Here is a 27,831-nt window from a genome sequence, read left to right on the forward strand (position 1 = left end):
CCTCACCAGTCTTTTAGAAGCAGCGAAGAGAATTGCTAATTGGTTTGCTTGGGTATATGCCAGAGAGACAGACTGCTTCAAAATGGTAACTTACTGACCTTTTCATGGATACAAGATTATTTATCTGGCTCTCATTAGGGAGACCTGCAGCACAGTCTCTTTAATAATGTAGTGATGGCTTTGCAAACTCATTTTCTTTCCAAAATTACTTCTCATATGTCCTTTGGTTCATTTTTGAGGGATGCCCATGTCCTGTATTAAGCAATCTCAGCTTACAATACAAAGATTTGAATGTAACACCCCTTTCAGGTTAATTTTGAGGGCATACAGCTGAATTGTTGGAGAGGAGGGAAAACGTAGGTCCCAAAACTATGGGTTTTGCCTGCAGAAGGAGCAGAGCCCAGCTCCAAAGTCTTTCAGCAACTTGTACCTGTCTGGTGCTTCCTAAACACAAATCTGCATTTGCTGCAGGTGCAGCAAACCCCACTGAATTCCTCTTTTCTTGGAGTGGACTCTTCAATAAAAAGAAGCGATGTTCCACTCCATCCTTTGGTGTGGCAGCCTCACAGTTAAAGACCTTTTCCCCAGGAGTGGGGGCTGCAGATTTAAGAAGCCTGGGATACCTGAATCAGAGGAATGTCCCGCTGGAATCAGGCTCACAAGCACCATCAAGTGACCAGTGTGATTAAGGGACACAACGATAATGCTTCCTGAGTGAAGTTGTGTTTATCTCTGCCTACCTTGAGTCTGCAATTTAACAAATACCTGCAGTAAATTGATGAACTGCGTTCCCAGATTTGTCAGAATAGCTCCTACAATTTGGCACAAAAAAAAAACAGACAAGTTGCTATATCTGGAGATAAGCAGCCAGAATCTTCCAGGAATTAGTTTCAGATTTTTTTTTTTTTTTCTCTGCTGATTGTGGTGCTCTGTTTTCTTAAGTGCTGAGTCTAGTAAGCCTTTTCAGAAAGACAATTAATACCTTGGAAAGCAGCCATCAGCCATCTGAAATAAAAGGGTTCTCACCAAGCTGTTTATGCATGGCAAGGGGGGACTCAGTTATAACACAGATTAAAGAGGACACTTGTTTAAAGTGAGGTTACTAAAGATGTATACATTGTGTGGTAAATATATTGACAAAGCTGTCCTGCAGGAAAGATATTCAGTAAATTGGATTATCTACATTCTAAAAAGATTATCCACTTAAAGGCCTCTGGAGATTTGCTGGTGGAATAAAAAGAGAGGGAAGATCTAGGCTGCAGCCTAGCTAAATATTTTTTCAGTTCTTTTTCTGCATTTAATTAAAAGAACATCCTCTCCTGCTCCTAATCACCATCCTGTGCCTCTGTGCAATCAGTGCCTTGTAGCACCTGTAGATTTACTTCAATATGGAATGATTTGTCAGAGATGCTTTCCTCTTCATCTCATGCTGCTCAGTGGACACCAGTGAAAATTGAGCCCTGAACACTTTGGAGTTACTGGAAAGATCAGAGCTAACCCAAGGCATTGGAGATGTCTTTTCTCACATGTATGGTGAAAGCCCTGATATGGAATGTGGAATTTTGATATGCTGGGATTAAGTTGCCCTTGGGAGCAGTGTTTGAATAGCAGATGCCACCTTTCATTGCTGCACCATGAGGACTGAGATTTTCTTGGGAAAGGGCTGTAGAAAGAAAAGCTCCTTATGTCTTCTCTGCCCTGCAGTAGCCACACACTACTTGGCAGCATTCTCCTCCCTCATTTTCCTCCTAAGGGAAATGTATGCCATAATTTGTGTTTAAAAGGGGCATGTAAAAGAGGATTGCACAAATTTTTAGCATATGACTCATTTAAAATTAAAGGCAGCTTTCCACTAAAACCCTGAACATCTCCAGTAATTTAGAGAGTGTATTTTAAAATATTGTAAGGGGGAGTTACAGGATTGCTTCTCTTTTTTTTTTTTTTAATGAAGTCCTTTTACGAAGTGTAAGTGCAGAAGTGTTTTAAGTAACCTTGTATAATCCACCTGCTTCATTAACCATGCTTTCTATTTAACTATAAGTAATAGTTTTTCAAAGGCATTTTTGTGGAGCTTTCTTGGTCACATGTGACAGCTGCTATTTTTAAGTTAATGCAATGTCAGACCACTCTGAATCCTGAGACGAAACAGTCTGGACATTTCAGCAACTTTCCCAAATTGGCTTCTTGAATATTCACTAAGACTACTTTAATTTTTCCCTGCGTATGAACTATTGCTTTCTGTTACAAGATGAGACAGATCAAAGTTGGCTTTTCAGCATCTGAGGATACCCAGATACCATCTCAGGGATCTCAGAGCAGTATTTATGCAAGTGAATGGCTTTTTTATGGACTTATGTGTCATCTTGAGTTCCCAAATGTAGGATTTGGTTGTCACATGGAGGCGTTCAGTTTCAATTCAAATTATGAAACCTGAAAGACTGCAACTCTCCTGAAATAATCTAGGTTCATAAAACAACATCATATGAACAATGTTACCTTTTTCCAGCCTCAACCAGTCCTTTGATCACAATTCAGCTATTCAGGAATAATTCTGTTTAAAAAAAAATAAATAAAAGAAAAAAAATCACATCTAATAATGAAAGAATATTGTTCTAAGTGCCAGGATAAAAAAAAAAAAAACCAAAACAACTTTACATATCCTGTGTTCCTTAAGAAACCAATATTCTCAGTGAAAGGTCACCTTCTTTACCATCTCATATATTAAAAACGCAAAGATATGATCAAACTTTCGAGAATCCAAAATTTCTCTTTGTGTGGTGGGGCAAACATGAGACTTTTTTGGTGTCTGGAAAAAGATCCCAAATGTTCAGAGGCCAGTCCAGTCCAGCTCCTCCCTCCAGCACTCAGCCCTCCTTCCAGCCATCAGCAGCCACCAGTCATCCCCTACTGCATGGCAGCATCATGTTTTCCCTGTCCTGTTATCCTCTGGATAATAAAATTTGACTAAACTAGATGTGGTCCATCTCTGTGGATACCTGTGACCTCCCTGGCTGTGAGCACAGGGTTTTCCTTCAGGGCCAGCAGTTCTGGGGTGGTGTTTCACAGACAGGAGCCACAGGGCAGAGGTCAGTGATGGACAGTGCAGTGGGAGGGTGGAGGTATCTAAGGACAGAGGCTTGGGTCCATTTCCAGCTGCACAAACTGATGAAATGTTCCCGTGGTTTTGGCTCCTCAGTATCAAAGGTGCTGGCGAGTAAAATGTCTTAATTCTCTCCTAATTTCATCACTTAATTTCCCCTGGAATTAATGTGTCCTCTGCTGTAGCAGAAGGTTAAAATTGTGGTGGGTTAATACTTTTGTCTTAAAACAGCTACCACGAAAATAATTACCCCGTGTCAGTGCAGTTGATTTCTTAGAATATTGTTAGGAAATTACTATGGACAATTTACTGAGATCATCAGGAGGGACTGTGTTATCATCCAAGGTAGGTTTTCTCCCTTTACCTCTGTTGGCAGAATTCAGCTTGTACTTTAGACAAGAACCTTTTCAATGTCAAGTTTCCTACTGGGAAACCCCACTTTTGTGGCTAAACTCTGCCTTTTGTGACAGCCATTTTAAGTCCAATGTTCTTTCTTCTTCGTTAATTGCCGCCTTCTTTCCAAGAGCAGACTGAATAATCTTCATCTTCTCTTCCCCTTAGGTTAATATCAAACACCGGCCTTCGGTTTTTACCTGCTGTCCACAAGGTTCACTCTTTCCAGAAGGTTTTGATGTAAGTTTGAATGTTTGCTTTTCATGTTTTGAAAGCTGTCTTTGAGTGTTCTTCTGCTCCAGCAAAGCCTTTCAAGACCCGATTCCCCATGTGTTCATTTACTAGCTCCACAGTGGCGTGTTGATAGCGATTTTGCAGGCATTGATGGTCAGAAGGTCTCAGTTCTCTCCAGGTCTCCCTTCTACAAAGCACTGGAACTTTACAGACCACTCTCCCTTTAACTGCAGTGTGAGAACGTTTCTGGGTAACCCAGGGACAGACAACAGCCTTTAACTCCTCTTTCAGAAGTAGAAATCCAAACCAGGATGGTGGCAGTGGAACTTTGTTGTTACCTGGTGAAAATTTTCTGACCAGCATGGGAAGAGTCACTGATCTCAGGCTGAGTTCCATCAGAAGTGGCCACGTCACCAAGAAAAGAAAAATAACAACAACAACAACAAACCACACCAAACCCCAGACTCAGGGAATTATCTACCACACCCTTTTCTGTTTTCCCCTGTCAGTAACACTGTCCAGAAAATGAAATTTTTTTACTAAGGAAAACTCCAGTGCCAATGAGGTAAAAAAATATTTGCGCAAAATTTTGTGTGAAAACAGACTTTTAATTTCCCAAAGCACTTCTTCTTCTGCAGAAAAAATGCATATCAGAAAAGCTTGGTTTCTTTTTCACTGAAAAATATTTTGACATACATTTCTCAATCAGTTCTTAGTACAACTGAAAACATTCTTCTGGAGAAGATTATTTATTGTTAATTCACATACAAAGTTCTGCATCTTCAGATCTTTGATTAGAAGATTTCAACCTGCACAAACATTAATCCTGCAATTATTAATGGCTATCTTAGTAAGAGTCATTAATATCAATAAAAATGCATATAAAACATAGAGAGGGTTGACTGAATATAGTATGCAGACATATAAGATAAGAAATCCATTTCAGGAATACATTTGGGAACTTCAGTTCATTGCTCCTCAAAACCATCGAGGAAATGCAACAGCTATGGCATTACAGGAACTTCCACCTGTACACCTTTGTGTTTGTCATCAGTCTTAACTAGACAGGAATTACTGCATCCTGTACCAGCAAGAGCTTTTAATTTTTTAGGTGCAAGTCCTCACTTCCCTGTAAGAATAAATAGACCTTGATACTGATGGAGTCCCAAACTAGACCTCGGTTCAAACCTTGGACCCTCTGTGGTCAATAAGAGAATTCCACTTGGCTTAAGTGGATTTAAGTCCCAAAGACAGGACTTGAAATTTATAAAGGGCAGAGCTTTAGTAGAGGGGTACAGTTCACTTGCATGGGTGCTGTGTTCCCTCCCTGTTCCTGCCCCTCAGTTTGCTGAATGAGGCCTCTGTGTAAGTGTCACTCTGTGCAGAGTTGTGGCTCTGTGGAGCTGTCGGCCTGAGACAATTTTGGAACTGCACTCAATTTCAAGCTTTGCAGATAATTAATTCTGCTCCCTGCTTTGCAACAGAAACAGCATGGAAACAGCAATATCCCGAGTCTAAATTATGAGTAACACTATTTAACTTCTCTGAGGCCTATACTGCGCCAACAACAGAACGTTCCCTTTTTTTTTTTTTTTTTTTTTTTTTTTTTTTTTTTTTTTTAATCAGTCACAACTGAGAAAAGACAGAAATTCTTATTTGTCCATTCAACAAATTGCACTGACAGGGGTCCTGCATTTAAGTTCTTAAGCACATACAAAGCTTATAAGCAACCCTGTTGACATCAGCTGGGGAATGATTCATGGGCTGGTGGGTACCCTGCTGGATCAGGCCAAAAAGGCTAATGGCTTTCCTCCTCCTGGTGGGGAGGCTGCAGGAAGGGATGGCCTCGCAGCCCCTCCGATTGCATTTTCTGGGGAGTATGTTTGCTGGAGGAGCTATTTCATCCACCTCAGGCTTATAGAGCTGAGCTTATATGCATTTTAATGTCTTCAGCCTATTTGGGAGGAAAGTATGGGGGTGTTGGAAATGTTTTGCTCCAGCCTTTTTTTATCAGGAAGGTTTGTGCTCTGCGGGAAAAAAAAAAGTGTCTTGGAAACTTTGGTTATTACCCTCTGTCTGTAGTACTTCCCCAGATTAAATATAAAGGAAAAATACTGTGTTTGAAGCAACATATTGTATTGAAAGGCTTGTAGAAGTACAAAAAGGTGTAGTTTCTATTGTATTTTATTTTTCAGAGATATTCAAGACAATATCAATATACGTAGAATTGAAAGGAATTCATTCATGGGCCTGAGTTCTGAAAGTGTGATTCTGTGAGTAGACATAGCAAACTCATTATTCTCCTTGTTAGCTCATTTCTTTTCCAGAACAGGGTCAAGGATAGCAGGAGTTGGGCACTTTTTCCTACACTTCCAAATTCAGTTTGAGATTTTACATTTCTCCTCGCCCCTGAGATCTCTGTATTCTCTTTCCCTGCCATGAAACAAATTAATGCTTTTGGGGTTTTTTATGTTGTGTTCTAGTCCTGCTCTTTATTTTAGAAGCACATCAGAGAGCGAATTTATTAATTACCAATGCCAAGGTTAAACACTTACAGCTACATTCCCTGTGATACAAATTGTGTTCAAAAGGACGGCACGACTCCTAAATATTTACAGTCAGACACATCACTCAAAGGCGTTTATTAGCTGGGCAGAATGAATGAAGATGTTGTGGAAATGTGGTTTATTTGTACAGGATGTTAATGCGTTGGTACAGGTGGAGTTTGGAGCTGCACGGTTAGATGGCTCTACATTTGATTTGAACAGTCATGTATTTTAATGAACTAGCTGGCTTCTTTGATCCTTTCTCTCTGTGTATCAAAACATACTGTTTGCTTGCTAACAAGCTGCCTTCCTTTCACTTAGCCAGTGTCCAGATTGGAAAAAATTCCTACCATGTGGTTTACCTGGCACACTGAGAGAGAAAAGCCAGGTTTGAATCGACTGAGCTCATGTCGATCCTGGGGGGAGCAAGGTCAGACCATCAATACTGAAGAGAGGCCAGTAACAAGTCATTTAGCTTTATCTCTCCCTTTTCCCTGTCAGTTATGCACAACCTCTCTATACTTCAAGTTCTGAAGTTTTAAACACACACACACACACACACATACACACACAGACTTTTCTCAAGTATGTAATTCCAAAGCACTGCACAACAAATACTATGTCTGTTTTCATAATACCACTGCAGGGTAAGATTAATACCCCAGAGTTTTGCTGTGTTTTGATCTCTCTGTGGCACTTGAGCTGCTTGAAGTTGGCTTCCCCCTCTCTCCCAAAATGTTTCATTGCTTATTATCAGGAAGAAATTCTTTACTGTGAGGGGGTAAGGCAGAAGAACAGGTTGCCCAGAGAAGACGTAGATGCCCCATCCCTGGAAGTGCAAAAGGCCAGGTTGGATGGAGCCTTGTGCAGGCTGGTCTAGTGGAAGTTGTTGCTGTCCATGGCAGGGGGTTTGGAACTAGGTGATCTTTAAGGTCCCTTCCAGCCCAAATTTTCTATGATTCTGTGATTGTCACAGACTCCCCACACCCACCAGTGTGTGCAGGAGCAGCAAGAGCCATGTGAGCTGACCTGGCCTCCAGCACCCTGGTCAGACAATGTCCTGACCTTACTCTAGTTCTCCTTAGAGCAATTTGGGACAGAGGCCCTGCATGCACCCTTTGAGAGTCCCTGATTAGGCTTTGGTGAACTTTGTTCATTTTAGCCACAAATTTGCCATTTTTCTATACAAAACTGAAGTCCCAGCAACTCAACAGAGTCACAGCAACGTCCTTTAGCTAAAGCAGGCATATCAAGATTATTAAAATAACTCAGGACCCACTGAACCCCCACATTCTAGGGAGAAACCATTTTAACAGGCTTAGCTGTGGAAGGCTTCAAGCATATTTCCACCAGTAATTTGGATTTGATCTTACACTATGCATGGGATCAGCACAGGTGGGGGAACTGAGGAGACATTTGGAAATGAAGTGCTAGAAATTTATGGAAGAAATCCACCTTGCATGCAACTTAGGCTCTAAGATTTTTCCAGTCCTGAAATAGGGTGCAAATGGTATCTCAGGGACAGTGACCTCTTGCACTGGGTGAATTTTAGAGTTTTAAAAATCTGCTCTAGCCATGAAGTGATAAGGAAAAGCCTCCATGTCCAAGCTCTGATCTCTGCCTTCATTGTCACCTTGCTAATGCATGACTTACTGGAGTCAGTAAGGATGGTGGCTGAAATGAGGAGGGAATTTGCTTCAACAGGAATTCATCTATGTGTACTATAATGAGGTCTCGGGATTTGGGTAATTTTTTTTTTGCTCTCTTTACTACTCAGATGCCATTAGCCAGGTGACAGGACCATATAGTCCACACTGTGTGGCTACAGTGACTGTTTTACAACCTCAGTATCTCATTGCATTAGCATCGTGTTCAGTGAGAGAATGCAGTAAGTGCTAATAGTGTGATTAAAAACGTATCTATCAGCCTGGCAGCTACAAATTCATAAGATCAATGTAATATAACAAATGTTTCAAATGTAAGCAGGGACCTGTCTCTCCTCCGTGCCTGCTCACTCATGTCTAATAGTGCTGGCAAGTGAAGGGGACGGTGACAGTTCTGATCCAGCCTGACAGACATTATAGACACAGAGCCATGTGCATCTGCCTGTCACGGTCAAAGGAGCAATCCTTTCAGCCAGACCCACGACTGATTTCCACGCTGACCTTAGCTCACCACCTCAGACCTCCGATAAGTGGGTCACATGTATGCTCAGCTCTCAAAGTGAATTAGAAAAGAGTCCAGGTTTGCTGACAGTTTAATTAAATCAGGCCATTTCTGCCATCAATCAGACCTGCCGTGGCCTGTCAGAGAGGGCGTGAGCTGCAAAGTGACGTTTAAGGCGAGATGAAAGATTGCGCCGTAAAGATGATAAATATAAGTGACCTAAATGTAAATTTTTAGCGCCGAGAAGGGACAGAAGGAAGGTCGTTAAACGTTAATTAGGTAATGCACCAGAGTAAAATCTTGGCAGAGAGCCCCAGGAGCTCCAATTGCCAGGCTCGCTACCTGTGGCCTCCTCCTGGGGAAAGGAGCCTGGGGAGGCAGGACTGGGCAGCAGAGCAGGCAGGGAGTGTAATTTGTCAAGGCAGCAGTGTAGGAGGAATCACCTGCTTTCTGGGCAGTTTGGCTGCCCCCTCCTGCCCTCCTGCCTGGCTCAGTGACCGTCAGCCCCCCCTCCTCCACCTGCCTGGCTGTGGATGTCAGCCCCTGGCACGCAGCAGACTTTTTTCCCTAATAACTGGCAAAGGTGAAGCCGTGGCCCAGCGTTTCAAAAGCATCTTGCTAAAAGTAAATCTGAGTGGCACTGACGGCGCCAACAGGAAATGTTCTGGTCTCCCTGGCTCCTCTGCTACCTTCCCAGTAGAGCCATGAGCAGCACCAGCATCTTCAGCAGCTCTGACCTTGCTTCAGGAATTTACTCCAGCTGCCATCTCTGATGGTAGCACTCATCCACCCTATCCATGTCTGCCCCCTCCAAAGCCTTCCTCCAGCTACTGGGGTCTTACAGGCTAGGATTTGTAGAAATTTCACCACTTCAATGCCCATTTAACAATTTTATTTGGTTGAGATTCCCTGTTTTGAACTGCATACATTTTAGTCATGAAGCGTAAATAAGAACACGACTCTCTTTTCCTTTTCTCTATTGCAGATGGCTCAATAAAAATGGAATTCAGGATATTGAGGATCATGCATTTAATGGAACATACCTGGATGAGCTGTAACTATTTCTGTTGTTTGCAATTCTGAAAAATGAAGATAGTAACTTCTGCAATATATTTTTTTTTATATATCAGATTGCTTCAGCATAAAATATTGTGTTTTTCAGAAATCTAAGTGATAATCACAACCTAGAAAAATTACCAAATGAGGTCTTCCAGGGAGCCAATGGACCCATTGTTTTGTAAGTAGTAGCTGGATAACATTTTTCTCATTACTGACTCCTTAGGAAAGGATGCCAGTCTGGATTTCAACATCTTGCAAACCTTGGAGGTCAAGACCAGAGGTCTAGTTCTGAATTTTAAAAAAAAGGAAGCCATAACTGAAATTTCAGTCTAGAGCTTTATTTTCACTTTGTCCTCAAGTTTTTACAAGTATTAAGGGTCAGAGATTTAAATCCAGGCTCCTCTCCACAGTTTATTGAACTGTGCAAGAGAGGAGTCATCCTGCTTTGTTTATTCCGCTAAAAAAAATGCTTTTGGTTTTCTGTTTGAGCAAAATCAAGACTGGGTGAATGGTTCTTAGTGCTGAAATCTGAATTACTTGCCACTGAAGATCTGCCCCTGCATCTGTGCAGCTTAATTCTGAAGCAAAATTCCTGCCCTGGGATGGGGATAGGTATGAGATACATCCCACACAGTTACAGCAGGATTTCCTTGGTGGGTGATGAACTGGGAATCGAGAACTCAGCAGTGGAAAATTCAGCAGTAGGAGGCTCAGCCACCATTACCTCAAGCCACAGTTTGCCATAGGCTCCAAAAATGTCTGAGTTTGCACAGCTGCCTGTGTTTCCGAGCACAAGCCACCACATGTGAGGGCTGCAAGAGAGATATGAGGTTCTTTTTTTCATCTCACTGATTCATTGGAACCTTTCTGTCTTTGCATCTACCCTGGCAGTCCAGAGAGGGTTAAAAGTCACCCCGAACAAAAGAGAGGGGTCATTGGAGCTACTGGAAGATTTTGCACAGATGCTAGAGTGGTTACAAATCTGAAAAGGAGGGAGAAAACATGTCTGATTAACCTTGAGTTGAGTCCAGAGCTCTTCTGAAGGCCTCATTTTCCACTGTGTGATTCTCAGTGCACCTGTGATATAAAGAGCTGGGCTTACTGCATTCTGCTCCACTTCCATTGTTTCCTCAAAGCATCTTTTTTTCTTTTGGAAAAGACTGACACTGGAGCATCTTTGAATCAGTAATGTCATAGGTGTTTCTTTGAGAAATCATTGTTTCCTGTAGCAAAAAGTAAGTGCATTTTCTTTGCAAGCTGTACTCGATACAATCATATTCTGGAGGTTTATCAAATTGATTTGCCTGTAGTTGAGATTCATTTGATAGTTCAATTTCTAACACTGATTTATTTGTATAAAAAGTTTTCTGTTTCATTACCAATACATCCACTATTCCGTGGATGGGAAATTACCTTTTTATCCTGGATGAGATCATGGAAGAAGAGCCTTCTTACTCATCCATCACCAGGGATGTGCTTTCACTTGTGGAAATGATTGACCCATAATCATATCTTTGCTGGGACAAATCTTATTTTTGCTGTTGCTGCAATCAAATCCATGTTGCAGACTGCAGTGTTCTAATAGAATGAATATCAAGGTGATTTAACTCTTGATCTTCCTGAACTACTGTTAAGGAGTCAATTAATGCCAACTTCTATTTTATAATTCATCATATTAAAGTAATGTGAAAGAAACACAAACACAAATAGACAGCACCAACCATAGGCCTTGTGCAGGCTACAGAGTTTCACAAATTAATTCCTCTCTCAGACTTACAGCTCTTGGCTGAATTAGAATCTCTCTTTGGGAAAGACATCAAATTTTGAGTTAAAGGATTTTGGCATTGACAGTAGGCCAGTAAATCAAATAGCTAATAAATCCCACACCTGTACATATTCCTTCTATACAGATATACACTCTGTCTCCAGCCTGGAGTTTCATAGCTTCAATTTTCAGCTGCAGTGTTTCATTTAATTGTCTGCTGCTCCTCTCAGAGCTGCAGTGGCTTGCACCAGCCTTTGCTGGTGTCCTCAGTTCTCTGGCTGCATCCTGGATCGATGCAGGGCGAGGCGTGGCTGTGGCCCATCCCACCCTTGCAATTTCTCTTCATTGGTAATCCCACATATGGAGGCTGCAGGAGAGCTCCAGTAGATCCCCAGCTCCACAGCTGAGCCCCTGAAGAGATCAGTTTAGATACAAGCACAAAGAAAATTGTTCTCCCCAGTCTGCCTATCCTGCTCTGATTTCTGCTCCAGGAGCTATTTTTTGCCATTTCTGTAGGTGTCTTTCAGGCCTCATCAGCTGGTCAGTACTTCTGCTAATCCAACAGAGACTCCCAGTGGGAAAGGGAAGTGATTGGAAGAGAAGGTTTTTCATTTTGCTGTTCCTGTACCTGCTGCTGTCAAGGCTGATGACTCAGAGCCAAGCAACAATAACACAAGAACATATATTTCAATTGCTGATGCCTTCTGGTTTGATTTCCTACTGCCACTTTATAATCTTGTTCATCAGGCTTGTTTAATTTATCAAGGCTCTAACTAGAGAACAGCATCCCAAAGAAGCTCTGCGCTGAGGTGTGTGTGTGTGGTAACTCAGTGCAGTAATTTACTAAACCACCTGCACAATGTCTCTGTTTGCTTTTCAGGGCTTGTCAGTGGTGTATCCATAGCTATCCCTCAGAGACATACTGAAAAAACCCCCACAGGGGTATGCAAAGCACTTTCCCTAACTTGCTTCTGTTTATGTGTGATATGAGCATAAAAAGAAAAGTTTCTTAAATAAGAAGAAAAAAAAAAATCTGTGGAAAAGCTATTTAATATCTTTGAAACTATTTAGAGATGATGAAAGATTCAGAAAACTTTTAGATATTTTTAAGTGCTATTCCCATTCCTATTCATATTTATTTCCACACAGTGTAAAACCAGTTTGGACGCAGTAATGCTTTTTAGCTACCAAGCCAAAGAAAACATTTTTTTTTTTTCAGTGCTCTTGTTCAGAACTATGAAGTTACACATCCTCTGAACGATGCCATGAGTGATGCTGTCTGTGGATTTAAGCAGAAAGCTGCTGTTTGGTTTTTGACTCACGAGCACATACTCTGGGTGAGAGTTTTCATTAGGCAGAGCACCGAGGGCAGTAGTCAGCACGAGTGAGAATTGAGGCTGCTCATTGCAGCCTAATTACCTCTTCAAGCGTCCAAGGTAGAAATCGATAGCCTAAAATTTCTCATCAGCTGCCAGGTTTAGCTCCTGTAGAAACAGGCCCAGGACCTCAGGACCTCTTCTGTGAGAGGTGTGGCTTCTCTCAGCCTGCCCTGCAGAAGTTCACAGCACTTTAGACCACACCAGTCTGCCTTCCAGTAAAAGTCACGGTCCCAGGCTGGGGCAGCAGAGTGGAGCTTGTGTTTGCTCCTCTGCTGCCACAGCCCATTGTCCAGTTGTTGAAGGTGGCACGTTCCTCCAGAGCCTGGATGTAAAGCCTCAGCTGTGGGCACAGCATGGACACAAAGATCATCTTCACCAATTTTACAAACTGCTTTATCATCTGCCCGTGAACTTCTCAGGCTTGGCTGGCACTCAAGCAGAGCCCTTTCCTGGTATTAATTTTGCTTTCTAGACCAGAGAACAGAGGTACAAATGTGTGTGTGGTACATAGCAACTGTCTAAACTTTATTACATGCTGCTGAAACCTGGTCTCCCCCTCACATGGCACCAGTCTCCTGTATTAATGCAGTAATAAAAACAATTTGTGCATGTTGGGTGATAGAGATCAAATAAAATGGCTTGACATCACACTGTCAAAGATGAATTGGAAACTGTACCTTTGAGGGGACATGGAGAAAACTGCAAAAAAATATTGTCAATCCAATTCCTTGATTAGGGAGAAATCTTTTCTTCTCCTGGAGAATAAAGAGCAGAGCAGCCTCAGCAAACACTGCATCCTGGACCAGTCTCAGGCTGTGAGAGGATTTAAAGGAGGAAGGGTGATTTTGTGCAGTTTTGCTCTTCAGAGAAAGGAGCTGATCTCAGGCTGTCATGATCTGAGGGACATGGTTTGTGTCCCAGTAAAGGAAATGCTGAGGTGTTTTGCCCCAGCTGTTACAGTCTGGAGCTATGGGGATGGATTTCCAAGTATCTCTTAGCCTGGAGATGGAGCACCCTTGGTCCTTCTTCCCTTGCATGGCACATGTCAAGATTTAAGTGTATGCAGGACATGTTTCCTTTTAAAGACCCCTCTAATGCTCTCTTTAGTTCATTCATGGCTGCAGATTCCATCACTGCCTCTCAGAGCCTGTCCCACAGGAATTGCCTTCACATCAACACATCTCTCCCAACCTCCTGCAGTCATGCCCCTTTCTTTGCTTCAGTCTGTGCTGTATTTGTTTTCTAAACCTCCAAGAAGGTTTTGTTGGGATTTTTTTTGTTCCTAACAGCCTGAACAATGCCACCCCTGTCTCTCTTTAATGGCTTTATTCCTAATGAGTACAAAATCTGATATCCCCAACCTGTACCCACATGTGGGCTTCTCTCTTTGTGTTTATTGCTTTTTCCACAGCAGCCTTCCCATGATGTGATGTTCTTATAGCAAACTTCTATTTTGATTTCATCACCTTTTTTTTTTTTTTTTTTTTGTGCTTTAACAGTATTATGGGATGATTGCTGCAGTTTCTGGGTATTTACTAAACCCAGCATCATATTGCAGTAATAGTTTATATGTATGCTAATTTTTATCCAGGACATTATGGGATGTTTTTCTTTTGCTCTTACAGACTAACATCACTTGATTGTTGTTTGCAATGGATATTAGCTCAGTTTGCTGGAGGAACGCCCAAATTAGCACTGGATCACCTTTTCAGTGTAGATTTCCAGCTGATCTGTTTCCAGTCACTACTCTGAGAATGAGTAGGACAGTCTAAAACACATATCCGTTGTTAAGCAGAATTAAATTTGCTTTTTACCAAGATTTTCATATGTTTTCTTAAAGGGATATTTCCAGCACGAAAATCAGTTTCCTGCCAAGTCATGGATTAGAACTCATTAAGAAGCTAAGAGCAAGGTCTACATACAATTTAAAAAAGCTTCCTGACTTAAGCAAATTTAGATCTTTGATTGAGGCAAAATTCACGTATCCTAGCCATTGCTGTGCATTTACAAACTGGAAAAGACAAAAGTAAGTGGTTTAATTTGTTTTTCTTTTTGGTGCTTTTCAGCAGTTGATAGTGAATTAAATAAAATTCCTCAAAATGTGGATAGAAAAGGTCTCTTCAGTGCAGGTAAGTAAATGGATGGAAATAAATTAATACACAATGCATACAGGTTCATGCATGCTACACAGTGCACTGCCTCTCCATTGCAGGGAATTATTGAATTTTGATAGCATCAGCACTTTCCCCAGACACAACTCACCTCTCATAAATCCATCTTTCTCTGGGACCAGCCTGGAGCCACAACGAAGACATTAAACAGAAAACTTCTGATAACTTTTTCAGAAGGTAACTGGAGGGAAGGCTGTGTTTGCAGAGAAGCTGGTCAATACTTGTTCATCAGTCCAGGAGGGCAACAGGACCACTGAGTGATCCCAAACTCTTCTTTCAGAAAGCCTCGTTGGTGCTGGAGCACTGCCCAGCCAAGCATCACAGATACATTATCTGTTGAGCCCATATTCACAGCATTTTGGGACATGTTTTCTGAGCAGATCCTTTTCACACAAATCAACAGAGCAGGGTGGGAGGCTAAGGTGCCTTTTTAGACTCCAAAGGCAATTTTCCATGCTGTTTTTAATTTTCCATTGGCAGGTTGCAGCGAGGCTTTAGGTATCAGTGATTCTCATTGAGTATTTCCACCTCAGTCATACAGTTTTGAAATGTTCACGTTTAGTAGTTGATGAACCTCCTGAATCTGTGCCACAGGAAAGCATGAGGAACTGGTACCTATGAAAACCCTTGGTATTGTTTGAAATTCTTCCTCTACTGGATTTCCTGAAAGGCTTGTACTTATGGCAGAAAAAAAAAAAAATGAACCATTGTTACAATTCAAGACATCATTTTCAGAAGTGGCAAAAAACTTCAAAGAAAAGTAAAACCACACAGAGAAAGCATAAACTGTTAGTAGCTTCTATTTTACTACCTTTAATAGCCCTTTGTTTTACTTTTAGCATTGTATTGTCACCAGACCAGGGAAGGCAACAGAGTTTGCTGATAGCTAATAAATATCATCTACATGTGTTTTCAAAACTGTGTAAAGAGTGCAAGTGTGATGGTGGAGACTGTAGTGATGACAGAAATTTTTGATCCAAAATGCTAAGTGTTCACTAGAACAGTTGATCAGCAGGCAACGTTTTCACACACTTGTGCAGTCTTATGTAGACACAGTGCCCGGTGCCTTCTAGGCAGAAATGGGTCCAGTCCTTCCAGAACTGGTGGCAAAGTGTTATTTTCCAATGAGTCCAGTGAAAGCATGTGTAGTTCTGGATCTGCAAAGGAACACTGATAGCACTGTGATTCATATTTTTGAAGGTATTTGTCTTCCAGGCTGCTTGGGCCTAATCAGGACCCAAATCCCAGAATCCACCCCTTAAATTAGGCAACTGGACTTTTCAAGAACAAAGTAAGCATTGCTATTGAAGGGAAGCTACAGGAGGAAATAGTCCTGACCCCGTGGTAAGCTCTCAGTATCTAGTCCCCTCACTTGGGCTTTGAAAATCTTCCATGCCACACACTCACTACACGGAATTGAAGTCCACAGCACTCACTTCCCCCTTAGTACAGCCCCACTTTTGGAAGCCTTTCCCTGGCTAGCAAAAAGGCAAGGAGAACATAACACAGCCTTTTCCACAGCCTGGGTAAGTGTAATTTTGCAAAGAAAGGCCAAGAAACCTGTGAAGAGCTCACATAGCCCCCCAGTGTGGATGTTGGAGGCTGGGCTGGAACACCATGCCGTGGTGGGGCTGCTTCTGGAGCAAGTCTGGTCACAACTGCACCTCCCTGGTCAACAGAACAAAACTGAACGTATTTACCTATGCCTTTAATAGTTACCATGTGTATCTTCTACCAAGCATTAGGCATAAATGCAAAATTATGAGAACCTATTATTTAGGTGAACCGTCCTGTCAGCTTCTTTTTAACATAATTAAAAATTGTCGTTTCTTTCATGCAGTCATGTCTCTTGTACTGAAATTGGTGTGAAACTGAGATCCTCTCTCCAGATTAAAGAGAGAAAGTGGATGCATGTGTTTGGTTTGAAGACTGAAAGTATTACCATACACTTCAGCAGAGATTAGTCACACATACAGTAGCTACACCCTCTTTCATTTCAAAGCAGTTTTCACGACAGCTGGCACAAGCTGCGTGTGCACTGAAGGCTGCTCGGGCTGTTTAGAAGTTATTAATAGTTTGCATAGTGCTTGATCACACAAAGTGTAATATTCCTTTGGTGAGAGCTGTGCTTGGCTCAGAGCAGCAGGCATTGCTTGTGGTGGTGGGAACCCTGGTGTGTCCAGGCTTGTCCTGCACCTTCACAGGAGACAGTCATTCCTTGTGGCCACTTGGCTCGCCAAATACTTCCAGGTAGCCCAGGGAGTATAAAAAGGATGCCTCATCACCCCCAGAAGTGCATTTCTAAGGATCACAGCAGCAGCTGGTGTTTACATGAGAACTCTGGGAAGGAATTAAGGCAGGGATGTGCGGCCTCTCTCTGGCTGCCTGTTCATGTTTGATTTCCTGTTTTTGAGACTTTGGCAGCATTCAAATCCCTAGATAAAATAAGTTACCGTAGTGGATCATGCTCAATCACTTCTCTAAAAACTGTCTACAGCAGCAAACAGGTGCTGTTGTGATAATGGAAAGCTGAAATCTGTTACACCAGCATTACTTTCTAAATTTTGGAAGATGCCACATCAAGCACAGCTCCGCCAGTCTGAGAAACACATTAAAACACCAGACAGTTTTGATGTTTTTTTTCTCATTCCAATAAGGATTTCATGCTAAATATTGATCTGTAATTTGAATAATGTGGTGCTGGCCTAAGAAAAGGTAAGCTGCATTCTTAAGACAAGTCTAGTACAGTGTGTTGAACTCCCCTCACATTTTTCTGTGACTGGAAAATAATATCCTTGAAGTATGGATAGGGCAGAGGCCGGATGTTAAAACCCTCAACTTGACATAGACCATTACAAACTTCAGCAAGATTTTGGCTGTCTTTGACATAAAGATCACTTCTGCCCAAAAGAATGGCATTGATATGACTCTGTCCTTACACTTGATAGTTATTCTTTGGAGGAGCTGTCACTTGAAATCCTACTTTTTGAAAAAATGTGGCAGCATCAGGACTGGTGTTTGGGCCTCATCTCACAAGAACATACTTTCAGTTGCTCACAACTCACTCAGTGAGTTTTGATGAGGATGATTGGCTTGAGATAGGACTTATCACAGAACACAGGTCAAGAGTGCTTATTCTGCTGAGCACGTTTCTCAGCACACACGATCCTGCTGCCACCAGATCCAGATGAGGCACATAAAATAACAACTTAAATAACAACTTGTACAAAGGTAGTAATTTTTGTTTATTTTTGTCAGAGCACTCTGCCAATTTCAATTTTGCTCTCTGAGCTGCCCTTTCTGCAGTTTGTTTTTCTAGTTTACTTGAGCAAAATAATGTTAAACAGTAAGAAAAGTTTACAAAGAGAGGGAATGAATTAACTGTATAATGACACCCACGGTCGCAACAGGAAGCAAGGACCCAGACATCCCTTGGGAAATAATGCTTTAACTTGTTGCTCTGAGTGCACTGCACAGCCCAAAGGGTGAGAAACACAGGGCAAAGATATGACAGAGAGTCAGTATCAGAGGATGGCTCTTCCTCCCCTTGGGAGTTTCATCTTGCCTGCCCCCAATGCAGAGAACCAGAAGGACACTCCCCGTTACCATTCCTTGGAGCAAACACCTTACTCCTTGGGATCCTGCTTTTATTGGAGACACCGGCTGTAAAAATAAGGCAAGAATTAATGGACTGTGATAATCAGAAATAGTTAATTGTCCTTACGAATCACTCTTGCCTGGGTATATATTTAGGTCCAGGCAGTGCTTCCAAGATTTTAGAAAAAAGTTTATTTTTACCTCATGCTGAGAAATGATTGGCTACAAACATTTCCTTCAGCTCATTTTCAAAGAACCACCAATTGCTGTAGCTTTCAGTGCCCCCAGGTGCCTGTTGCACTAAAAAATGAGGGACTTTCTCTCCTGTTATTGCTTCTAGGAAGCCCATATTCCCTTTCAGCCAGAGAACTGTTGATATATTGATCAATACTCTGGACTCTTCACTCATCCTTATGCGAGTAGAACACAGGAGAGCAAAATGTAATGCCTTGTTATTGCTACTGTGACCTTCATAGTGAATATTTGACCTCACAGAAAATCAGTTTTCTGACTCAGTTGACAGGTAAGATAAAAAATATTGATAATAGTAGAGGATGTTCAGAATCTCATAGGAAATGTCCCTCACCTTCCAATGCTGGACCTTCATTAGTTTTCCTTTCTTGCAGACCCTTTAAACTCAATTTTCAGAAGATGTAGTGAGTGCAGAAAGTCAAAAGGTAAAATTAGGTTACAAAGAAGAATTCTCCCTTTTAGGCTGCTACCAGTTGTTCAAAATTTTAACTTTACTTGCCTAGAGAGTTCTTCTCTCAGCTGTACTCAGAGTCAGGGTGGAAAATAAGCTGGGGTCCTGTCCTAGAAATTACACACCTAAACTGCAGTCTGGGTTGTAGCTGAATGTAGGCAGAGCTGAACTGGGTTGGTTTTACAACTGAATGTCAGCTGTTTTATTCCATAACTCAGATTAGGTCTGCATCCAAAACTGTGGATGCAAGTTCATGGGACAGGCAAATTCTAAGGCAGCCAAAGAGCTGTTGTAAAAATTCGCCATTCATTTCATGTTTATATTTGATATTTCTTGATTTTTATGATCTTGTTGGAGCTGACCATCTTTATATCATCAGCCAAAATATTTGTTTCTTCTGTAGGTCTATGCATGGAGAAGGGCACAGAGCTAAACCTCTACAAAATAAAGCCAAACACAAAACTATGAAAAATGCTAGTATTTACTTGTGTTACTAAAAAAAATCTTAAAATGTTTAAAAAATACTTTCTGACAGAAACAAAAGCAACATCTGTTTCCATTAAAACGTTTGGTTTGGTTTGGTTTGGTTTGGTTTGGTTTGGTTTGGTTTGGTTTGGTCTGGTTTGGTCTGGTTTGGTCTGGTTTGGTTTGATTTTGCTTCACTTGACTTGATTTCTAATCGATTTATTTTAAAAAAGTTTTTAAGCAAAATGGTCTCCTTTGCCTTGTGTTTCTGTTGGCATCTGTCCTCTAGAGATTATCTGGAATCCTGCATGAATTTATTTGTGCTATTTACTTGTGTTACTGGCTAATCGCTAATACGATATATGAGGTACTAAAAATGAACAGCACAAAATGGAGTTTTGTGCCCTGGCAGAGTTACAAGATGGTGATGGTCAAAACGTTTAGGAAAAAGGGAATTTGAGCATTCCCAGCTGACTTGACTCATTCCTCAAAGCTCGGTCTTACACTGGTGTTCATTGTCATGCATTTCCCCCATGCTTGTCAGTGGCAGCTTTGGTGAGAGATTCATTTCAAATGAGGGAGACTTCTTACAGAGTGTGTTATCCAGGTGGATAACTGCATCGTGAGCATTAGGCAAACATTAGGTTTTCCTTTCCTGTGCAGTTTATGATGTTTCCAAGTCACTTACATGTTCTTGCAGTATTTTATAAATAGGGACCAGCCACATTATTCATTTCAGGCTCCAGGGTAATCTATATAATCAGCTAACCAGAAAAACTGTGCTGTTAATGGAAACTGGAGGATTTTGTGTTTGTTTTTTGCCTCATACTGTGTCTCTTAGCTTCCAACTCTACTCTTTTTACAATTTCAGGAGCGAATTACATCCGATATGTAGCATATCTCACATGAAGCAAGACTTTGAGGAGAAACCTGGCAAAAAACTACAGAGAAGGTCTGCAGCTGAAGATTACATTTCCAGCTACGGCATAGGGTTTGACCCAGCAGAGAATGAATTTGACTATGGTTTATGCAATGAAGTAGTTAATGTAGCCTGCTCTCCTAAACCTGATGCTTTCAACCCATGTGAAGATATCATGGGATACAACATTCTGAGAGTCCTGATATGGTTCATCAACATTTTAGCTATTACTGGGAACACTGTTGTCCTCATTATTTTAATAAGCAGTCAATACAAACTCACCGTTCCTCGCTTTCTAATGTGCAATCTCGCCTTTGCAGACCTCTGCATAGGGATCTACCTGCTGTTTATTGCCTCTGTAGACATCCAGACCAAAAGCCAGTACTACAACTACGCCATAGACTGGCAGACTGGGGCAGGATGCAACGCTGCAGGGTTTTTCACCGTGTTTGCGAGTGAGCTCTCAGTCTACACGCTGACGGTGATCACCCTGGAGCGCTGGCACACCATCACCTACGCCATGCAGCTGCACCGCAAGGTGCGCTTGCGCCACGCCGTGATCGTCATGATTTTTGGCTGGGTGTTTGCCTTCACAGCAGCGCTCCTTCCCATATTTGGGGTCAGCAGCTACATGAAGGTCAGCATCTGTCTGCCCATGGATATAGAAACGCCGCTTGCCCAGGCTTACGTTATGTTTCTCTTAGTGCTGAACGTACTCGCGTTCGTCGTGATTTGCGCCTGCTACGCCTGCATCTACTTCACCATGCGCAACCCCAACGTCGTCTCTTCCAACAGTGACACCAAGATTGCCAAGCGCATGGCCATACTGATCTTCACCGACTTCCTCTGCATGGCGCCAATATCTTTCTTTGCCATATCGGCCTCGCTCAAGGTTCCTCTCATCACAGTGACCAACTCCAAGATCCTCCTGGTTTTGTTTTACCCCATCAACTCCTGCGCAAACCCTTTCCTCTACGCCATTTTCACCAAGACTTTCCGCAGGGATTTCTTCGTCCTCCTGAGCAAGTTTGGTTGCTGTGAAACTCAAGCCCAGATTTACAGAACAGAGATCTCCTCATCTGCTCATACTTCCCACACAAGAAATGGCCATTGTCCTCCTGCATCAAAAAACGGTGATGGCGCTATTTATTCTTTGGTTCCCCTGAATCACTTGAACTGAAATGCTTGCATAAATTTGTGTCTGAGGCAGGGTGCTAATCACTTGCAAGTATGTGAATTTGAATAATGACTTCAGCATAACATGAAAACTTATTTTTCATGAAAAAAAATTCTTTCCAATTCCTTATTTTTGTTCAATGAACAACCATCAGTGATGACATATCATCTTCATCAGTTCTTGAAGAACAAAGTGCCAAAGTGTTCATGTAGAACTGTCTCAAGAAATAAATGAGGTCATAAACTGGTATCTCCCACCATGCGGGCAGAGATTCCCTTCATCCGAGGAAGATGTTAGTTGCTTATTGAGAATTAAGTAGTGGTTATATACAGTTTCAAAAAACATGTAGAATTCATTTATTTTCCTGTGAATTGTGTTATAGCAATACAGATAATTAACTTTTTTCATTAATCACATCTCCTGGGGTTACAGGAGACAGAAGGCCAATTTACACCCTCCTCCAGCACGGGCTTGCCAGGAATGAGAATATCTCGTGATGTTTCCATTTCTGTTGAGCACAGCAGGGAGGCAGGAGGCATCTCCAGCTATGCTGGATCTTTGCTGCTCCACACTGTGTGGACCTGCCTTACCCTGCACAGAAGTGTCACTTTGGGTGGTATTTGTGTTGGTTTAGATTGGCAGGCTCAGAGAAACCTGCTTCGTCTGAGTTTGTGTTAAAAGAGCTGGTTTGGTTTAGGGTTTCTTTTCAAGGTAAGAAAGAGCAAGAGTGAGGGCAAGAGAAACCCCTCATAATAAAAAGGGTGTGCTTTAAAGTTGTTTTCACAAAGTTGAATTCTCTTGTGTGGCTGGGAGCCTTGGATATGCCAGCGTGGGCCAATGGGCTGCTCCACCAAGATGTGTGAGGCAGGTTTGCCATACAACAGGATTTGTGTATTGTACTGCCTGGGCTGCACAAAGAACAATGGATCTAGATGTGGCTTGTAAATCCCTGCACAAAAGTTCATGTGAAATCCTAATTTTTTGTATAATCCTTTTAGGATTTCTCCTTCCCTTCTGAAAAACAAAAAAATCCTTCACACACGCATTATTATGTGCTGGTCCAGATTGGAAGACCTGAAATAAATCATAAGCTGCATATGTTGAAACAACAACAACAACAGCAAAAGTTAAAAAGAAGAAATAAAAAAATTTAATCAAGATTTCCTGATTTTACAGGGGGTTTTACTAACATTTCAATGAATGTACTGACTTTTTACATGATTTGAATATCTAATTTTTGCATGGTTCATCATTCCAAATTGCAACAAAGATTCATGGATGGGTAGAGTTTTCTCATGCTGATTATGTGTCTGTGTGTGGATATGTGGGCATAAAGAAGAGACCAGGAGAGCAGTCTGGGCTTCATTCCCATCTCACAAAAAACTCAGAGTTCTGCCCCACGAAATTATAAAAGCTTGGAGTCTCCATGGTTAAATGTGATGTGCTTTAAATGTTTCCTACCTACAGCTCATAAAATTTCAGTAGCAAATCTTGATGCTTCTATCCATAATTTCCCCTGTCATCAGCTTCACATTTCAGCATCTGAATCTTATGTGAATAACAACAGGAGGTGATTATTCATTCAGTCCTAGCCAGGGAAGGAACTATCAGCTCCCTAGTGCATAAAACAGGGGAGATCAAAGACAGTGTGTTTTGGCGGGGGAAATTTCATTACTCAACACAAGTAACACTCCCTCCAAGATCCAGGAAAAGGAGGAATGAAAGAGAAAAGTGGGAAAGACACTTCATCTCTGGGAAGATCATCTGACTACTCAGAGGAATCATTTTTTTTCACAAATGCTTTATGTCATATACAGTGTGCTGGTGTGAAGCCATTAAATCCCATCCCAATAGAAGTGATTGAATGATGATGTTCCAAAATGACAAATAATCTAGTTATATTTTTAAAAAGGCCCTGAATCTATTATTTGGCTAAAAATGAGGGATGTTCTTTGGCAAATACTACCCCACTTTTGATGATAAATTGGGAAAATTCTTGCAGCGTGTCATGTCACGCTGTTTTGCCTGAGCTCTGTCCATTTACCAGGAATGAGACCTGGCAGCTCAGGAAAACACAGGCATGGTAGTCTAGAAGCCAGTCTAGTAAATCCTCTCACAGATACATCAGGCACATGAGCTTGATACAGACCATCTGCTTCATGCAAACCCATTGCCCAGGCATTTGCAGAATCAGGACACAGTTAAATGTGTTTTTCTAATTAACGTCCCTGAAAAGAGACCTTGCAGGGCTGTGCCTTGTACCCAGGTCAGCCCAGGGCCTGGGATTGAGCCACCTAGCCCATGGGCTTTCCTCCAGAGGACACACGAGTTGATACTTGAGGAACAGGTCAAGCCTGTAAAATTGGACACCTTGCCTCATGGAGGACATGTCATCCTGCCCACCCATGCTGCTCAGGAGCTCTGGTGGCAGCTCCAAAGGCAAGAGACTGTGCAGCTACCAAGACAAAATTCTCCCTCTTCTAGTCCTTAGATTTCCTTGGCTTTAGCTGTTCTTTTGATTTTAATTTTAATAATTTTCCAGATTGTGAGGGACGCTGTGGGACCTGTGTCTTCCCCTGTGTGAGATATTGGTCTTTTTGTATTATTTTTTTTTTAGTAGTGTTTTTATTTGGAGAAAGCAGTGTAAGAAAAAAAGACCTCAGGATACATTTTGTCCATGCTTGTAATGTACAAAAAAGCCTGCTGGTGTTTGGTGTGGGTTTCCTCAGCTCTTGAACAACACGTTTATGTTGCAATCTCTAAACTATTTTACATTTCCCTTTCTGAAATCTATTTTAATAAAACCAATATCAAAACAGAGTGCCTTGAGAACAAGTGTGCGGCCAGAGATATGTTGACAAAGTATGCAATAAATGTTGCTGCTTATCTGGAGAGCTCCGTTTATGCAGTGCAGCCCCCACAGTCGGGTCACTGTGACCTACAGATGAGAGACTCTGCAGAGAAAACCCTCCTGTAGCCTCCTGGAGAGTTAACAAAGCACAGAAAGGTGTGCTTGAAACCTCTTCAGCAAATAACACAGAAAGACTGACCTGTCTTTGTTTTAACAAATCTCTTGTATTAACCCATATTTCTTAGGAAATAAGATGTTAACCACGGACAGAACTCAGGCAGGCAGATTTTTCCTCTTTAATTCATATGAACAGCTCTTTTTGTGTGATGCATTCTAATTTTTTCCCCCTCATTTTTAGAGCCAGGGCTTGTCATTCTCTTTTGTTTAGTATTTTGCTCAAACAAATAAGTGTGTGTCTGTGTGTGCACACATGCTCGTGTCAGCAGGAGAGACAGGCCAAATGTAACGAGGAAACTGAATCAAAGCCTAGCTCTGATTCACAGGAAAAACCTGGGAATTTGTCTATTATGGGTAGAATTGCCATTCATTGTGGCCATTCATTGCATTTTAATCTTTACCAAGCCCCCAGAAATGCTGTTGGGGGCTTCACCAAGCCCCCAGAAATGTAAAGAGTTATGATTCTCTTTGCCCTTCTGGTGCCATCACCAGAGTGACACAAAGAGACTGTGCTGGCAGTGAGGACACAAAAAGCAACTTCTTGATCTTTTTGATAGAAGCATCATCCTTTCAGGCATGTACCTTTTGGAGAACCCAAACCTGACCTACCCAAGAAACACTCATCAGGTGTTGTGATGGGAAATGAGAAATGGGGCCACTTCAGCTTGGCAGACTAAAAGCAGCATCACAAAAATTGCCTCCATGGGTAAAGGTAATAGGAGCACCAGGAGTGCCTGGTCAAAAGTGCCAATAAAAACAAAATCCTGACTCGGTAGAGAAAATGAACCATGATCCATTTTCTTTACAACTTTACTCTGGGGGTTACACAGATATGCCAAGCAGAGTTTGCTCATTAGAAGGCAGGTCTGTGTTTGAGCTTGTTAAGAATTCAAGATGAGATTTGCATCCCATTTAGCAAGTCTTCAAATCATTTGACCACATTTCTTTCCTGTAGATTCCCTCCTAATCATTCCACTGAGGACACAGTAGATAATCTTACATTTAATTTATGCAGCTTTGTTGTTAAGAAGAGTTAATAATGCGAAATGATTTATCCTCAAGGAATAATTTAACCATCCCTCCTCTCCCTGAATGAAAGAACAGAAAAGAAAGGTAGGTCTGGTTCAAATGGTCAAGTAAGCACATACAAACCTCCTCACAGATTTGCATCTTTAATATGGGCATATGCAATCTCCCATTGTGTATTCAAATGGGAATTGCACATACAATTCTTCCCTGAGAGCTTTGGTCTAAGTACTTGGCTACAAGCACATATTTGAAAATCTGGGCATTGTTCCTTTAAAATATTCAAGCACAGGAGTAGGATTTTATAGCTGTCATCTGGATAATTAAACTCTTCATTAACAGATGTTCACAAACCAGTAGGTGACCTTTAATTAGGGATAAAAATACTCAGGAATGGATTTCAAACATTAAGAAATTGCAGAGGAGCCCTTTTCCCTCCACTTCTCCAAGTCCATTGAAAATCTTTTGTAAAGCATTGGTTTTCCAACAGAAATGATGCTGGCTGAGACAAAAATATCTTTCCAGGCCCAACTCATCAGATATATGCTTTGTTTAACCTTGCTGTAACTAAAATATTGAATTTTCTGTTTTCTGTCTCATGCAGAGTTTGCCATGTGTTACCTGGGTCTTTGTAACCCCAGCCTGAACACCTGCACTAAGTCATACCCCCACCAGAAAAGAACAGGAAAAATCAACAAGTTCACAATGAGAGCAGTGCACAGATGGGAACGTGCTGTATTTGTGAGTGGGTGGGAGATTGCAGGGCAGAATTGAGCAATATGGACACTTCTGTTGAGGCATTTGAACATCCAGTGCTAAAATTCTGCATTAAAGAGGCAGTTTAGCTGAAGTATAGTTCCCAGGAAGAAAGCAATAGAAATTCGCATGGAAAAATCCAATGGAGAGATAAAATTTAAAGGTGAAGTCAGTGGGGTTTAAAAGCAAAAGATTGATATGAGAGAGTATGTGCTGTCTCTGGAAAAAGAGATAGCAGCTCCTTAAGGGGCCATCCAGGCACCCCACTGCACCAGTCACTTCTGCACTGCAGTTCTGTGGATTCACTGTGAGCTACAAATGCCTGATTAGCTTTAAATGCTCACAGTTTCTTCTTTTCTTGGCTATGCTCTGTGGACAGGCATGCAACCCTTGGACATCTATACTCTTGCCTCTTCATTGCCTCAGCTTTATCCCATCTTGTCCCTTCCCACAACGATGCGTTGTGCTTGGAAGTGCTCTGCTTTTACCTGCTGCCATGTAAGGAACAGAATCCACATCCCTTAGAAACACTTCTTCAAAAATCAGCAGTTGGAAAACCAGAATGCTGCTCGTAGCATTCTGTTCTGGAGTGAACAAGTCTTCTTGTGCTGCCTTCCAGCTTCTCTGTCTCTCATTTTTGGTTATTTGAGCGACTGTTGTGAGAATAACTGGCCCTTTGCCAAGCTTGAGACATTCTACTTTGAAATGGTAATTGTTTGAGCCAGACAGTTGCCAAAAATCAGGGTGATATGAATAGATCCCTCTCTCTGACTCTATATATTTCCTGGACTTTGCTGGGGGGAAAACCCCCTAATTTTTACATAGGTGATTCACAATTTTCTTCTCCCACATTGCCAGCTGCATTTTTGTCTTGTCCCACAGATGCCATGGTGGCATGAGACAACCCTAAGTGCCCTGGGGAGGCTGCGGAAGGAGGAGGGAGGAAACATAAAGTGGAGACATCAAAAGTTAGAAAAGCACAGCCAAATTAGGGCCGTTTTTAAATGACCCCCAAATGCTCCAAGAACTACCAGAACCCACATTCAAAGAAAAGCCCAAAGCCATTCTATATTTTCATTCCTGCCACCAAGGCCTGCAGTCAGAGAGGATTCACTCTCATCCATGGGGTCTCTCAGTATAACCATGGGGTCTGTCTGTCAGGAGGCTGTGCCAAATACCAAGTTTAACAGTGGCACCAGAAACAGTGATTTTGCTGCACCTGTGCTGAAAGACTGTTTCTCTGCAGAGTTAAGAGCCTGGACTGGGCAAAAAATTGCATTGAACTAGGCTTTTTTCTAGAGGTGGCATATCTATGCTACTGTTTTCAACCACATCAATTTAACCAAA

The 27,831-nt window shown here is 41.8% G+C and overlaps 1 protein-coding gene across 1 annotated transcript in view; it reads left to right on the plus strand.

The window, feature by feature from the left end:
• Nucleotides 1-24,494, plus strand: part of FSHR (follicle stimulating hormone receptor) — an 81,549-nt gene extending 57,055 nt beyond the window's left edge. The window contains exons 5-10 of the mRNA XM_053973347.1: nt 3,662-3,733; nt 5,923-6,000; nt 9,425-9,493; nt 9,602-9,676; nt 14,483-14,668; nt 20,450-24,494. Coding sequence (XP_053829322.1) covers nt 3,662-3,733; nt 5,923-6,000; nt 9,425-9,493; nt 9,602-9,676; nt 14,483-14,668; nt 20,450-21,677 — 1,708 coding nt within the window. The 3' untranslated portion in view covers nt 21,678-24,494. The remainder of the gene's footprint in view (nt 1-3,661; nt 3,734-5,922; nt 6,001-9,424; nt 9,494-9,601; nt 9,677-14,482; nt 14,669-20,449) is intronic.
• The last annotated feature ends 3,337 nt before the right edge of the window (nt 24,495-27,831 follow it).

Source organism: Vidua macroura, chromosome 3 (genome assembly GCF_024509145.1).
Source record: "Vidua macroura isolate BioBank_ID:100142 chromosome 3, ASM2450914v1, whole genome shotgun sequence".
Taxonomy (NCBI): domain Eukaryota; kingdom Metazoa; phylum Chordata; class Aves; order Passeriformes; family Viduidae; genus Vidua; species Vidua macroura.